Genomic DNA, 13,834 nt, shown 5'->3' on the forward strand with positions numbered 1-13,834 from the left:
TGGTTCATTCAATTAATCAGACTCAATTAATCACTAAGCACGTGACCAATCAATAATGGATGATAATAATCAACTAATTTATTAAATAACACAATTAACTAGAGGAAATATTAATCAATAAACTAAAGCATCCAAGATCAAGCATCACCACGATTATGATTGATAAACTAATAAATCTACCCCCAATATATAAATCAATTGACAAGAAGAAAAGCAATCCCTAATAATAATACCAAAGGTCTCTTCCGAGTTATCAATGGCTTCCCAAATTAACTATCAAGCCTACTTCCGTGGAATCAAGCGAATAAGGGACATTAAACACCATGCCTAGATTCCTAATTATTCAATCATCTACTTCCGTGATGATCTTCAAACCCTTAATTGAAATAACCTAATCCCGTTAATACCCAACTTCCGTTGCAATAAGAACAAAGGGATGATAACAATACTAATTATCCCTAATCTAGTATTGGCATAAACACAATCAATTAAGCATGTCAATTGGGATTATTATTGGGGAATTTAAAGATCTACTTTATACATCAATCATAATCGGGCTTAGCAAGATCCCGGATTAAGGAAACTACTCACAAATCATAATTAAATCAAAAACAAGATCTAATAGAGAACACATAATTAAAGAACTATAAAATAAATAAAAGAGATGGAAAGTAAGAAATACCAAATACTTCAATTGATGATCTTGAATTCTTGAGGAACAATTAATAAAACTAGGATTAAAGATTGAAATTGCTTAAGAAAATAAAACTAGGGTTCTTGAGAGTTTTCTAGGGCTTAAGGAGAAAACTAATGAAAAACTAACTGTCTAAAAGTTAATTACAAAAGGGTATTTATACCCCCAAAAGATAATATTTCGGAAAAAATAAGAAAATACGCGTTCTTGAGCTTTGCCCGGTCTGACCGGGCGGACCTCGCCCGATCGGGCGGAGGAAGGCTGCGTAAAATACGACAGTTTTCCTTCTTTGCCCGGTCTGACCGGGCGAACCTCGCCCGGTCGGGCGCGCGTAACACGTTTCCAAAATTGCATCTCATAACTTGATTTCTTCATCGCCCGGTCTGACCGGGCGAAGCCTGCCCGATCGGGCGCGCGTTGCACCGTTCAGAATTGGGCTTCTTCCTGTGAACTCCTCATTGCCCGGTCTGCCCGGGCAAGCCATGCCCGGTCGGGCATTCCACATAAATTGCAGTTCTTGGCTATCAACTCTTCCGAATCTACTAAAAACACGTCCAATTGCCTAGAAACGCTTCATATTCCTGAAAAGCTTACTAAAACAATCGAATACACTAAAGAAGAGATTGTTAGCAAGAAATAGCTCCGTAGAGCTCAAAACCATACAAAATCATGCAATAAAACCGGGGAAAACCATTGTATAAAACACGTATATCAACCATACTTGAACAATTTCGCACCAACAAGTTCGAAATTCACCAAATTAATCTTAGGGTTTCAAGAATTTGAATCGGTTAGGTAGAGAAAACTTATAGAGAGAGAAATATTCTAGAGAAATAAAATTTTAGAGAGAGAGAGTATAGTACGAAATGGTAAAAAAAAATTTACTATGTTTATCTTTTTTTATCTTTTTCCTTTTTTACAAAACTTAAGGTTAAAACAACTTATGTTCATTAAAATTGAACAAAATGTTCTTTTCTACTACCATGTACCTTATTACACAACGTAATGTACATTCCGCGTTTTTTAGAAATTAAAGGCCTGCGTTTTGTTAACAAAGCAATGTCGTTTTGCGGCGGATGCACAATGCGGATCGTGCATCCGCGTGCACCAACCACCAATTAGAAATAATATTGTAGGTGGTGTTTGTTGGATGGAATCATCACTTCTATAGGCAATCAATTCATGTGAAATAGATGTTCAGTCTAAACATACTTAATGCGTTCCCCGAGTTGCATAGGCTTACTAGTTTCCTAGATAGCCCTTATAAATATGTAATGGTAGAACTAATTTGACTCAAAATTGTACTTACTCCCAAAAATCTCCAAATTCATCGTCAAATCTCAAATGTGATCCGTCCAAAAAAATAAATACATTTCCACGAACAAAATCCTACATCATATTGTATTCTGAAGGGATTATCTCAGATTGTTTTCGAGTTACCCATGGCTCATATTGAACGACTTACCCATGGCTAATATTGACTATTTTAGATTGGGTCATGCTAAATTATTATACATACTACCTCCAATCCAAATTACTCGCAACTTTGGGGTATTATTTGTGAGATATAAAATATTTCAAAGTTGCGAGTAATTTGGATCGAAGGTAGTATTATTATATCAACATATGTAGATATCTAGATCATGTTACTTTGAGTTTGAGTCAATTTTCGACACCTCTAGACTATCAGCTTGAGTGGCGAAGCGTGATGGGGCAAGGTAAGATGGATACAAGTCGTACGAAGGGTCTGTTCACATTTACTGAGCTGAACTAAACTAAGCTGATTGGAGCTGAACTGAATTGAACAGAACTGGGTAGAACTGAAATGAATGTTTTATGAGAGAAGGAAATTAGGAGCTAAATTGAATTGGACTTAACTGACTTGAATAACGCTGAAGTGAACATGCCCTAACTTTACTTCACACATGAGAGGTGTCGAATCGGGTGATTGAATCGGCTCTTAGATCGGGTCTGGTCAGGTTCAATTGAAGTTTGAGTCATAATACACCATTTAACCATACTAGTCAATATTTTGATCAAATTACTTTTTGACACCTCTACCCTTGAATAGTGAGTACCCCATAGCATATGACTTATTAAATACTCCCTCCGTCCCCTTTTGATAGTTCTTTATGGACATTTTTCATGGGAATTAATAAACACAAATAAGAATAGTTAAAGTATATTGAAAATGTAAATTGATATTGGGTATGTAAAAAAGTAGAGAGAGAAAGTAATAAAAGAACATGGGAAAACAAAATTTACATGGAAAAGTTAAATTTGCACAAATATTGTTGCAAATTAGAGGGAATTTTGGTAAAAATTAATATTAATAGTTGTTGAAAAACGCAAATAGGGTGAACATTTTAAGACTAAAATTTGTTTATAAGGAGGAACCAGGGGAGTATTAAAATATCTTAAAATATGCAAAAATTATCAAATGAATGATGCACCTAGCTCTAAACTCTTTAATCTGGAATCTTTAAATGTACAAATTTCACAAGCCATTGGGCCATCTTCCTAAAAAAAAGTAGGAAGAGAACAACTTTATTTAATAATATTGGTAATGAGGATTGAGGACATCTTTAAAATATTCATATTCTTTGTTTTCATAGTACGGAATTATTGCTCTCAAATTTCAAACCAAAACCGTTTAACTGCCCGAAACCGACCAACCCAAATGAGAACCGAACCGATTAAAAACCGATTTTTTTGAAACCGAAAACCGACCCGAACCGTATTTTAGTAAACCCAAAACCGAATCGACTCGAATAATGTTAAACCGTATAAGAACTGAACCCGTTAACAAACCGAACCAAATATAAACCGAACTGAAAGAAAACCAAACCGAAAAAGAACCGAACCGTATCTAACCCGAAACCAGTTCCAACCCGAAACCGTTTAAACTGGCAAAAAAACCGCTTACACCGAACCGTTAGCAAACTGCTACCCGTTTGCACCGAACCATTTAAAAACCGAACTGATTGTAAACCGAACTGGTTATAAACCGAACCGTTTATGAACCAAACCGCTTCTAAATCGAACCGTTTACAAACTTTTTTAGATAAATAAATGGATTTTTTTTACGGGAATATAATTAAATGGATTAATATTAGAAATCTTAGAATATTTTTTTAAAAATAGCAAGGCAAATCATTCATTAAGGTCTTAAGGATAATCAATATTACCTTGTTAATCAGTCATTAGTGTTTTCTTTCATTATACAAATCAAAGCACTTTGTAATATCTTCATAATTTCATGAAAATATATAATGATAAACGAGTCATAATTATCAATCTCGTTGACTAATCAAGTATCGAATTACCAAATTGCAAATTTCCATTTCACAAGATCTCATCAAATCATGATTATGATACTATGCGTAGTATATAAATGATTAAATAACAAGCATATAATAACCTAATTGTAAAACAATAATACATTAATACACTAACTCTTACAATCTACTTCGTAATAAACTAGTAAGATCAGTATCACTAAATTTGAAACAGAACATAATATGTATTTATAAAATCAATGAGAATTTGTTTATAATATGATGCCTAAATATGAAATAATTCGCGACTTTATATAAAACTTGTGAACGCAAAAGGTTAGCAAGTACTATCAAATTTCAAACCAAAACCATTTAACTGCCCGAATCCAAACAACTTGATAAACAATTTATTTTTTGAAACTGAAAACCGACCCGAACCGTAATTTAGTAAACTTGAAATGGAACCGATATGAATAACGTTAAAGTGGTTAAACCATCGAAGAACCGAACCAGTTATAAACTAAACCGAAAAAGAACCGAACCAGTTAAAAACTGAACCGAAAAAGAACCGAACCAGTTATAAACTGAATAAAAAAAGAACCGAACTGTTTCTAACCCGAAACCGTTTCCAATCCGAAACTGTTTGAACCGGGATAAAAACCGTTTACACCGCATCGTTAACAAACCGCAACCCGTCTGCACCGAACTGTTTACTACCCGGACTGTTTACAACCCGGACCGAATTAAAACCGCTTAAGAATAAACCGAAACCGAATCGAACCGATAACTATTTAAACCGAACCAAAACCGACCCGTGAAACAATTAAACCGATTCCAAACCGACCCGATTAAATACTGAACCGATTTCAAACCGAACCGAAACCGAACTGTCAAACCGTTTTGACCATGCTATACGGAATATATATGAATTTATGATCAATTCACGCCTCCAACATCGGAACATTCCAAAAAATATAATAGGCCGTCGCCAATTCGCCGAAGCAAGTAATGCAAAATACGAGTACTATAATATCTTGATTACTGTTACATTTGTACTCCATTAATGTGAGACACTCAACCAATTTCAGGTACATTTATTTTCTTAATTACTGTCATTTCTCTGTTACATTTACAGTTCTTATCAATTTTACTCGAATTCTGCTTTGTTTGTTCACCATTCTTTGTTTCTTTCAAGTACAGTGCTTTATAGGGATTAAAAAAGACTTGATTATCTTTTATTTGGGGTTTTTATTCCATGTTTTTTTGGGTTTTGATCAATGATATAATTTAGATATTTAAGCAGCAGAAATTTATCGTAGGAAAATCAATGTTACTATTTAGTAATTAGAGTTGAATGATTGCTACATTTTATCTGGAAATTCATGTTTTTTTTTTTTTTTTTTTTTTTTGGGTACTGAATTTGTTAGGTTTATTCATTTACAATGTTGTTTTTTGTATGTGTCAATACCCTTTTTAATTTGGGAGTTATTGAATCTTGCAATAGTTTTTTTGGGCTTAAATATATAATATGAGCATTTCATAATTGCATAATGTCACCTTGATTGAACTTTAGGTGTCTTATTTATATATGTAGGGTACCCTTAATCTTAGAGGAAGCCTTGTTTAGGAGTCCTCTTTTGGCTTTATTGGTAATGTTTGTTGATTGGGACTTCAGGGCACAATTATGTAACTGGGTCATATCTTGAATCCTTAACAGAATTGACAATGCTCCTTACATTCCTAGGAAGAAAATTGACCGAATTGTTTTACTCCCTCTGCCAATAAATAAAGTTTGTGCTTTGATTTGGCGCGATGATTAATTATATACTACGCGGGTGTTAAATGTGACTGAAAAGATTAGTAATGAGCAGGTAGTGATAATTGTGTGAATGTATTAGGATGGAGGCAAAAAAAGGAATGGTGGGATTGAGAAAGAAATGCTAAAAGTAGAGCTTCAAATTTAACTAGGTAGTACTTGACTAGGTGAATTAATAATGTTAAGATTATTTTAGGACATCCCAATAAGGAGAGTGTGACAATGTTGATGTATGAATGTTGGCACATGTATTTTATTTGTTGTTTGGTGACAGTCTTACATTGAAACTTTGTACTTTTCCATTGCATTGAATTGATATTTAGGGGGTTTCTCCCTTTTTTATTGTATCTCCCCAGTATATAACCTGGATCATGAAGGTTCGTTGAAAATTTTGATTTCACTTCCACATGACTAATGCATATACGAATTGCTATATTCATTTACTAGTGTTTTTCTTGTACAACTACGGTGTCAATCTAGAAGGGAAATTGTTTTCTGGTTGCCCTGTTCAATCACCACAGCATTGGGGATTATTGATCATTAACAACTGGTGTATTGAATAGGATTGTTATGCAGCTTTGAATTTGGATATGAATATCTCCTATGATTGTTTGGAGTTTATAAGACCGTGGACATTTAACATTTTGCAATAAATTATTAACCAAATTAAGATAAATTTATGTCAATATCCTTAAATGCGTCTTTACAACACAACTTGCATTTGTCTTTGTTAATTTTAATACTACTATTAAACCGTAGATGGATATCTCATATCATATTATCATATGGATATGGTTAAGTAAGTTTTACTCCGTATTAGATAATAATGAAGCAAAAAATCATGAACATGGGCTTGTGGAAACTCAACATGTAAAATTATATATTATGTAGTGTATACTGTAATTTCATTATCATTATTCTTTTGCAATAGTACTGCATTTACCGAATGAACCATCAAATGTAAAAAACATATGGCTGAAAAAATTAGCACTTGGATTGTATTTACTGTTTTTCTGTTATTGTGCTTATGCTGTATGTCCTTGTGTTAGACTCTTTACAACATCTGTTCAACCAAAAATGACTAGATATAAACTGTGATATTATCTTGATTGTATGAATGTTTAACCACTCTGTTCTCTCCTTTTTCATGGTCTATAATTATGTCAACTGTTTCTTTTCTTCACACCATTATATACTCTCTCTCAGAAGCAGGTAAGCTTACAGTCTTGCACTCTTACAGGGAAGTAGGCAATAAGTATTCTTGTGAAAATGGGTGAAAGATCAAAACATACCTCCATGTTACCGGATTTGCATAGTCTACTTAACTATTCTTCTATACCGTACCAAAATTTGTCTTGGAACTTACCAAGAAATCCTGCCCTTATTGCACACAAAATCACCTCCCAACAATCCCCAAACTCACCGCCTGCCTCCTCTGTGGTTGCTCCAAATACACACTCCAACCCTCGTAAACAGAATCATGTATCCATGCCTGTTGGATTATTTCGCTGTGCCTCCCATGTTGCTGCAGTGATAGTGGCGGCTCCTATTGAACGGGTCTGGATCCTTATGCAATGTCAAAATGAGATGATAAAATATGGTCGTCTCTCTAGTCCCTACAAGGGAATGAAAGACTGCTTTATGAGAACCATAAAAAATGAAGGCTTCCTTTCCCTTTGGCGTGGCAGCAGCATAAGTGTGATAGGAAGCTTGACAGCTTTTTTGACTCGTGAAGTCGTTTTCCCAATCACACCTCGTTTTTGGCAGTTGCCACTTTGGATGTTGAATTGTCAGTTTCTTTATCCACTCTATTATGCTCGAGTTCGTCTTGCTAATGATGTCAAAGCTGCTCAAAAATTTTACTTTTCTTTGGACTCCACTAAAAGTAGTTTCAGCAATGACGGTGTTGGCAGTAGGAAGTTCAGTGGTGCTTCTGATGTTCTCTACAAGACACTTAAATCGGAAGGCATAGTTGGTCTCTGTCGAGGATTCCTTCCTGCATGCCTTGGGGTTTTTGGATCATATCTGTGTGGTGAATGGGTCAAATCTGTGGCGATGCAGAACAAGGGTTTTTTTTTTTTTTTTTTTTTTTTTTTTTTTTTTTTTTTTTTACCTCATTAAGCATTCTTTCATTTTAGTTGCTTTACTTGAAATTTTGAGGACTATCTATCAATTCTCTTTACTGTTGTCAAATCCATGCTGCATGGGTTTTTCATTCTAGTCCTTGGTTCAGTTGATTGGTAATCGAATTGACACTTTCATAGGATATTGACATAGGGAAAATATATGTTGTAATTTTCTTCCATGGATTGTGTTCATAGTGTTTGAAGATAAGTCTGCAAAATGGCTTTCAAGACCTTACATTGTTTGAAAACTCGAAAAATTAGTTTTCAGTTGCGCTTCAAAATTAACATGACTAGTGTCTTTAGAAGATAGCTTTGTTCATTAACCATTCTTAGCTTTGATATGATATACTCGTACTTACATATGACTGTTTGGCATTTGCAGGAGAAAAAGACTGGCAAGATTTTCATCATACCTGCTTTTATGACGGTCATTGGTATTCCTGTCTTACGTTACCCATTAGTTACAGTAAGTCGAAGAATGATGATGACCACCGGCGAAAATACTAAGTACAATGGTGCAGTGGATGCAGTTCGACAAATAGTTAAATATGAAGGAGTCTCTTCCTTGTATAAGGGCTTTACTCCATACCTAATCCATCTCTCAATTGTTTCGTTCACTTACTCATACGCTATAAGGTTTTTTGCGCGTAAAATGCAAACATGATGTTATAGCTCATTTCATGGTGCATTTACTCGCACAATATTTTCCGCATGTATTGAGATGAAATTCAAGGTATTTATCTCATTAGTGAAAGTCAAACCGTGAAGGTTTTTATTGATACTGAATTTGTTGGAGAAAATTCAAATTAATTTTATTTTTATTGTTTGCATGTTAATAGCCTTATTAATTTGAGAACTATTTCATCTTGAAATACGAAGTAGTTATTTCGAGACATCCCAAAAAGGATAGTATATGATGATGTTCATGTATGCATATTGGAGGGTCTATCAGTTTGGTTGTATTGTGGCACATCTATTGCATTTGTTGTTTGGTAACTGTCTCACATTGATGCATGTACTTTTCCATTGCATCGAACTGAAAGTCAGGGGTGTCTGTTCCTGAATTCCTACTTTTTTTGTGTTTTCTTTATGAATTTATCTATACCCTTTAGCTTGATATTGTTAATTTTTGATATAATCATTAAAAAAATTATCCTTTCATTGTTTAAACATCACAGCATAATTTGATTTAGGTGACTTACAAAAATTTTATATCTAGGGTAGTACTGTAGTAGGGTGCCCTTAATCTTAAGAGTTATTGGAGTTAAAAGTTTGTTGATTGAGACTATAGGGCACAATCATGTAAAAGGGTCATACCTTGACATACCTTATTGTCTTATTGACAATGTTGTTTATATGCCTAGGAAGTAAATGAGTAATATTGCTCCCAAGAAATTAACTCTATAATTCGATTTGTTGCGCGCTTTTATAATATATGGTAAATTTGAATAAAGGTTTATAATTGAGTAAGGACAGAAATATGTTTGACAGTATTGTGAAGGAGACCGAAAATGGTTGGTGGGATGGAGAAATAAATACTGAAAGTATTATATGAATTATACAGATCACTTGGAATTTAAGTGTAAGGAATATTTTAGCACATTCTGTAAAGGATAGTGTGAAGTATATGTGAGGATGGATACTGCATACTGAAAGGTGTATCAGTTTGATGGCACATCTGTTTCATATGTTCTTGGTTGTTTGGTGAGAGCATTGCAGTGTGTAAGTGTGTTTGGGTAACAGTGGTAGAGGCCTAGAGAGTAAGGAAGGGTAGAGACTAGGGAGAAGTAAATTTGTGATTTTCTCAAAATCGAAATAATTTGGTTTAGCATGTTGGATCTTTTGGTTCTCTCTGCTTTTTTTTTTTTTTTTTTTTTTTTTAAACAAATGGTATCTAAGTAAAGGAAAATTGTGTTAACACCCTCTTTTCTCCTTTCTTCAAACCCTACTATCTAGATACAATTTTATTAGCTGTTCATGGAAGTTCCTCTCTGAGATCTCTTTGTAGTTAAATAGCTGAAGTCTTGTATCTTTTTAATATTATCAACTGTAGGTGTGTCATCTTGTCTTTTTTGTTGCTTGAACACATTGGTATGTAGCTTTTTGAAATTACCTTGAGTACCTTGGCTGTGAGTATCCAGCCACCCTTGTTATGATGACTTCCGAGATGGTTACTATGTTATCATCATTGAGATATTCAATTAAGGCAACTATTAGAGGAAAGGCCTTGCTGGAAAAAAATACCCCCTAGGGGAAGAGCTCTGCCAAAATGAGGATTATATGATTCATACCTGTACAAAATAAGTACACTTGGCTTCGGTCATACACTCATACCCAAAGCCGTCTCCTTTTGGAAATCCAAATTGAAAAATTTGCTCTTATCTACAGCTGCATTCAGATAACATTGTCTTACTATTCTACATCATTCTTGCAGGCAACACTTTCATCTGAAATGGCAGACAGGTGTGAACATACTTCCATGTTCCCAGATTTGCATTGGTTGCATTGGTTTGCATTGGTTGTACCATTGAAGCTCAAAATTTACTAAGAGATCCCGCCCTGTTGGTACGTAGAAATTCATAACAACCATCCCCAAACACATCTTCCACTTCTGTGACTACTCCAAAGAAGCAAGTACACCCAAGGGAACAAAATCCTGGCTCATATGCTATCCTGCAAGGAATATCTCAGGTTCTTTCAGCCTCAGCTGTGGATCCTATTGAACGGGTCTATGGCCTGATGCAATGTCAGAATGAGATGCAAAAATATGGTCATCTTTCAACTCCTTACAAAGGAATGATGGATTGCTTTAGCAGAACAATAAAAAAATGAAGGTGTCCTTTCTCTTTGGCGGGGTAACAGTATGAATGTGATCACACCCTTGACAATTGAGGTGATTTTCCAATTATAACTATATTTTTTTGCTGATATTGATTTTTTTTCCTCCCAGAAAATTTTTGTGGCAAACTGTAACAATGTACAAGTATATAATAAGTCAATTTCCAATTTAACGGAGTTATTCAATTTTCTTCAATAAAATTTGGCTTTTGAGTTCAAAGTTACTATGAAGAATGTCAAATAAGTCCTAGATACCTAGGTGAAAAAAGCCCTGCAGGTACAGACTAGAGGGTTACCATGGACAACTATTCATGTTCTTTTGATTATCTTATGTTTTTAGTAGATTAGGGAGGATCTTGTTATAGTTGTTTATGATTAGCATCTTACAAAATTCGCAGATAAATACAATTTGCTTTTATTATAACTATGTTTTTGCTCGTTATTCAGGCCTCCATGTTTGCTTTTGTCCATTTAAGGCGTAATAGTACCTTATTCAAGGAGGTTCATGAACCACCTTTATGGTTTCTACCTCTTGGTGGAATGTTGGGACTACTGCTTCGTTATCCATTGGATTTTACCCGAATCCACCTTGGGAATGATGTCAAAGTTGCTCAACTACATTTTTCTTTGGATTCTTCTGGCAAAAACATCAGCAATGCCATTGGCAATTGGAAGTTCAATGGTGTTTTTGACGTTTGTAGAAAGACCCTACAATTGGAAGGCATAGTTGGTTTTTACCGTGGATACACTGCTGCATGCGTTGGTGTTTTTGCATATCAGGCCTCAACTGTGTTTAAATCTTACTACAGAGAAAAACTAACAAAGGTTCAATGCGTTTCTTTCATACAACATTTCTTTTACAACTGTCAAACTATTATGTAAATTCATTTCATCTTAAGTTTTTATTGGGTCCTCAGCCACTTTGATAATGCTTTGACATGCACACACTTCAATTTAGGCATAACAAAAAATTAATTAAAAATTAAATAAATGGATAGATTAATGTTTAGGAGATTTTTCTTGTCCTGAGGGTATCTTATATTGTATAAACTGCAACAAGTTTGTTATCTTCCTGTGAAATTAGCTGGTTTCACTAGCGCAGTAGTGGATGATTTTAGCTCTTTGGACCGAAAGTATTCAAGTTGTTTAATAAATTTGCTGTTAGCTATAAATTCTATCTAGTTAGTTGATTAAAGGAGTAGGAGTGTTGTAGGACTACTTTAAGTTGTTTGGTGATTCTCCTCAGGAACATTTTGAAAATAAATTAAGATAAGATAAAATTGAGTTCTTATATTTCTCATTGATTGTTTCTTTTTATTTTAGAGTTGGCCACTGTAAATTTTACATAGGCTTTCTATATATCTATTCTATAATCTGCTGCCCTTTTGACTTACCTCGAATGGTTGTCACTTACATACAGGAAAAACATACGTATTCAGCTAGGATTGCACCTATCATTTTCATGGGTCTCCCTGTGATATTTTACCCTATTCTTACTATCAGCCATAGAATGATGATGGCCTCTGGCGAAGTAACCAAGTACAAGGGTGCTGTGGACGCCGTTTGTCAAATTGTCAAACACGAAGGAGCTTCCTTGTATAAGGGTTTGGGTGCATATTTAGTCTATTGCTGTGCTAAAGATGCCATTGTTCTTGCTTTCGTTCACTTGGCTTACTCTAGAATTGATAACCTTAGAAAATGATGTCGAGCAATAGTATAAATGCACCCAGTAATTGTTTGAAACTCTAGAATGAAACTCAAGGGGTTTTCCCCATGTTTTTGTCTAAGCATTAGCTTGTTTTTCCAGTTGTTACTTGGTTAGATTGTTACCCTTAGGAATATTTCATAAGTTAACCATGTAATAGCAATTTTATTAAACTTATGCATGAGTTGTTTTTCAAAATAAATTAATCAGTCGATTAAAGGAGTTGAGTATGATGAAAAATGTTGGTCTTAATCGATTAAAGCAGTTTAGTTATCATTCCTCTCACATTGTTTGCTGATGGACCATGAATACTTTGCCCTGCACTCTATTATCCTTTGTTGTATTAGCTATTTAGCTCTATAATAGAGTTTGTCAAAGCTCTTTTGGCCTGCAAATCTTGGCGCTTGATTTAATACTTATAGGTGCAATCCTGGCTGATTACGTATGTTTTTCCTGTAAGGTGGCATTCTACTCCGGCACTGATTGATATGTACTGAAGTACTGAACTCAGAGAGCTGCAGAAGGTTCACTTGGACCTGCAGGTGGCGTTTATATCATCAGTAACAGCAGAAATATAATGTACATCTTCCTGGAAAATTTTGGCTGTTGCACTGCTTGTTTACATGTTAGAGCTGAGGTCATGGCGCTTGAGCTACCCCAGAAGTTACAAAATTGAGAGTCTAATAAATGATTCAAACATACAACTTAGCTTGTGTTCACACACTATAAAAGGAAATAGATTAGGTTGATGAGAGTGTTCAACGTTCATTAATCAATTATTGTCGTTCTTTGATTAACTATCAAGATTCGGATAATCAGAATTGATGGTAATTGGTAAATTATTGTTTTAAATTAGGGAAGGAGAGTAAGCAGTATGTGGACTTATAAATTATGACGTGACTCAAATGAACCAATTCTCTATTTATAATAAAACTCGTAATTTATTAATAACAAAAATATTGTTTAATACGAGTAATAATAATACTAATACGTATTATCGGTCATAATAATAATAATAATAAGGAAATACTAATAATAGTAGTGTCAAAACATCCGCTCTTTATAATTTATATATGTACAACTAAACGTTTCTTTTACACTCTCTTCTATCCGTCAGGTAAGTCAATAAATTTCTCTCTCAAAATTTTCCCCATCCCTCTATATTTGTGTAAACTCATCTCTGCAATAAATCATGCTAATAAATCAAAATACCCGTTATTATTTTTATTAAAGTATTATAGCATTGTTCATGTTCATGTTATTGTTGGGGTTAATATATAAAGGTGGTAAGACCATAATTATTAGCCATTTTTATATGATTTCAGCCATTTAAGCTTCTTGTTTTGTTAAATCGAAGAGGGTTTTCAATCTCTTAGC

General features: G+C 34.3%; 2 protein-coding genes across 2 annotated transcripts; both read left to right on the forward strand.

The window, feature by feature from the left end:
• Window positions 1-7,057: 7,057 nt before the first annotated feature.
• LOC110693413 (ADP,ATP carrier protein, mitochondrial-like) lies at window positions 7,058-10,462 on the forward strand. The gene is made up of 3 exons (XM_021870533.1): window positions 7,058-7,828; window positions 8,297-8,380; window positions 10,349-10,462. Exons 1-3 carry the CDS (start codon window positions 7,058-7,060, stop codon window positions 10,460-10,462), a joined length of 969 nt encoding a protein of 322 aa, XP_021726225.1.
• An 830-nt stretch (window positions 10,463-11,292) lies between these two features.
• Window positions 11,293-12,454, forward strand: LOC110693414 (ADP,ATP carrier protein, mitochondrial-like). The gene is made up of 2 exons (XM_021870534.1): window positions 11,293-11,577; window positions 12,173-12,454. The coding sequence occupies exons 1-2, from the start codon at window positions 11,293-11,295 to the stop codon at window positions 12,452-12,454; spliced, it is 567 nt and encodes a 188-aa protein (XP_021726226.1).
• The last annotated feature ends 1,380 nt before the right edge of the window (window positions 12,455-13,834 follow it).

Source organism: Chenopodium quinoa, unplaced genomic scaffold (assembly GCF_001683475.1).
Source record: "Chenopodium quinoa cultivar QQ74 unplaced genomic scaffold, ASM168347v1, whole genome shotgun sequence".
NCBI lineage: Eukaryota > Viridiplantae > Streptophyta > Magnoliopsida > Caryophyllales > Amaranthaceae > Chenopodium > Chenopodium quinoa.

Coding starts and splice junctions, on each gene's coding strand:
- LOC110693413 (XM_021870533.1), top strand. CDS start 7,058: ATGGGTGAAAGATCAAAACATACCTCCATGTTACCGGATTTGCATAGT. Junction 7,829..8,296: donor CATATCTGTGTGGTGAATGG/GTCAAATCTGTG, acceptor TGGCATTTGCAG/GAGAAAAAGACTGGCAAGAT. Junction 8,381..10,348: donor TACGTTACCCATTAGTTACA/GTAAGTCGAAGA, acceptor TCATTCTTGCAG/GCAACACTTTCATCTGAAAT.
- LOC110693414 (XM_021870534.1), top strand. CDS start 11,293: ATGTTGGGACTACTGCTTCGTTATCCATTGGATTTTACCCGAATCCAC. Junction 11,578..12,172: donor ACAGAGAAAAACTAACAAAG/GTTCAATGCGTT, acceptor ACTTACATACAG/GAAAAACATACGTATTCAGC.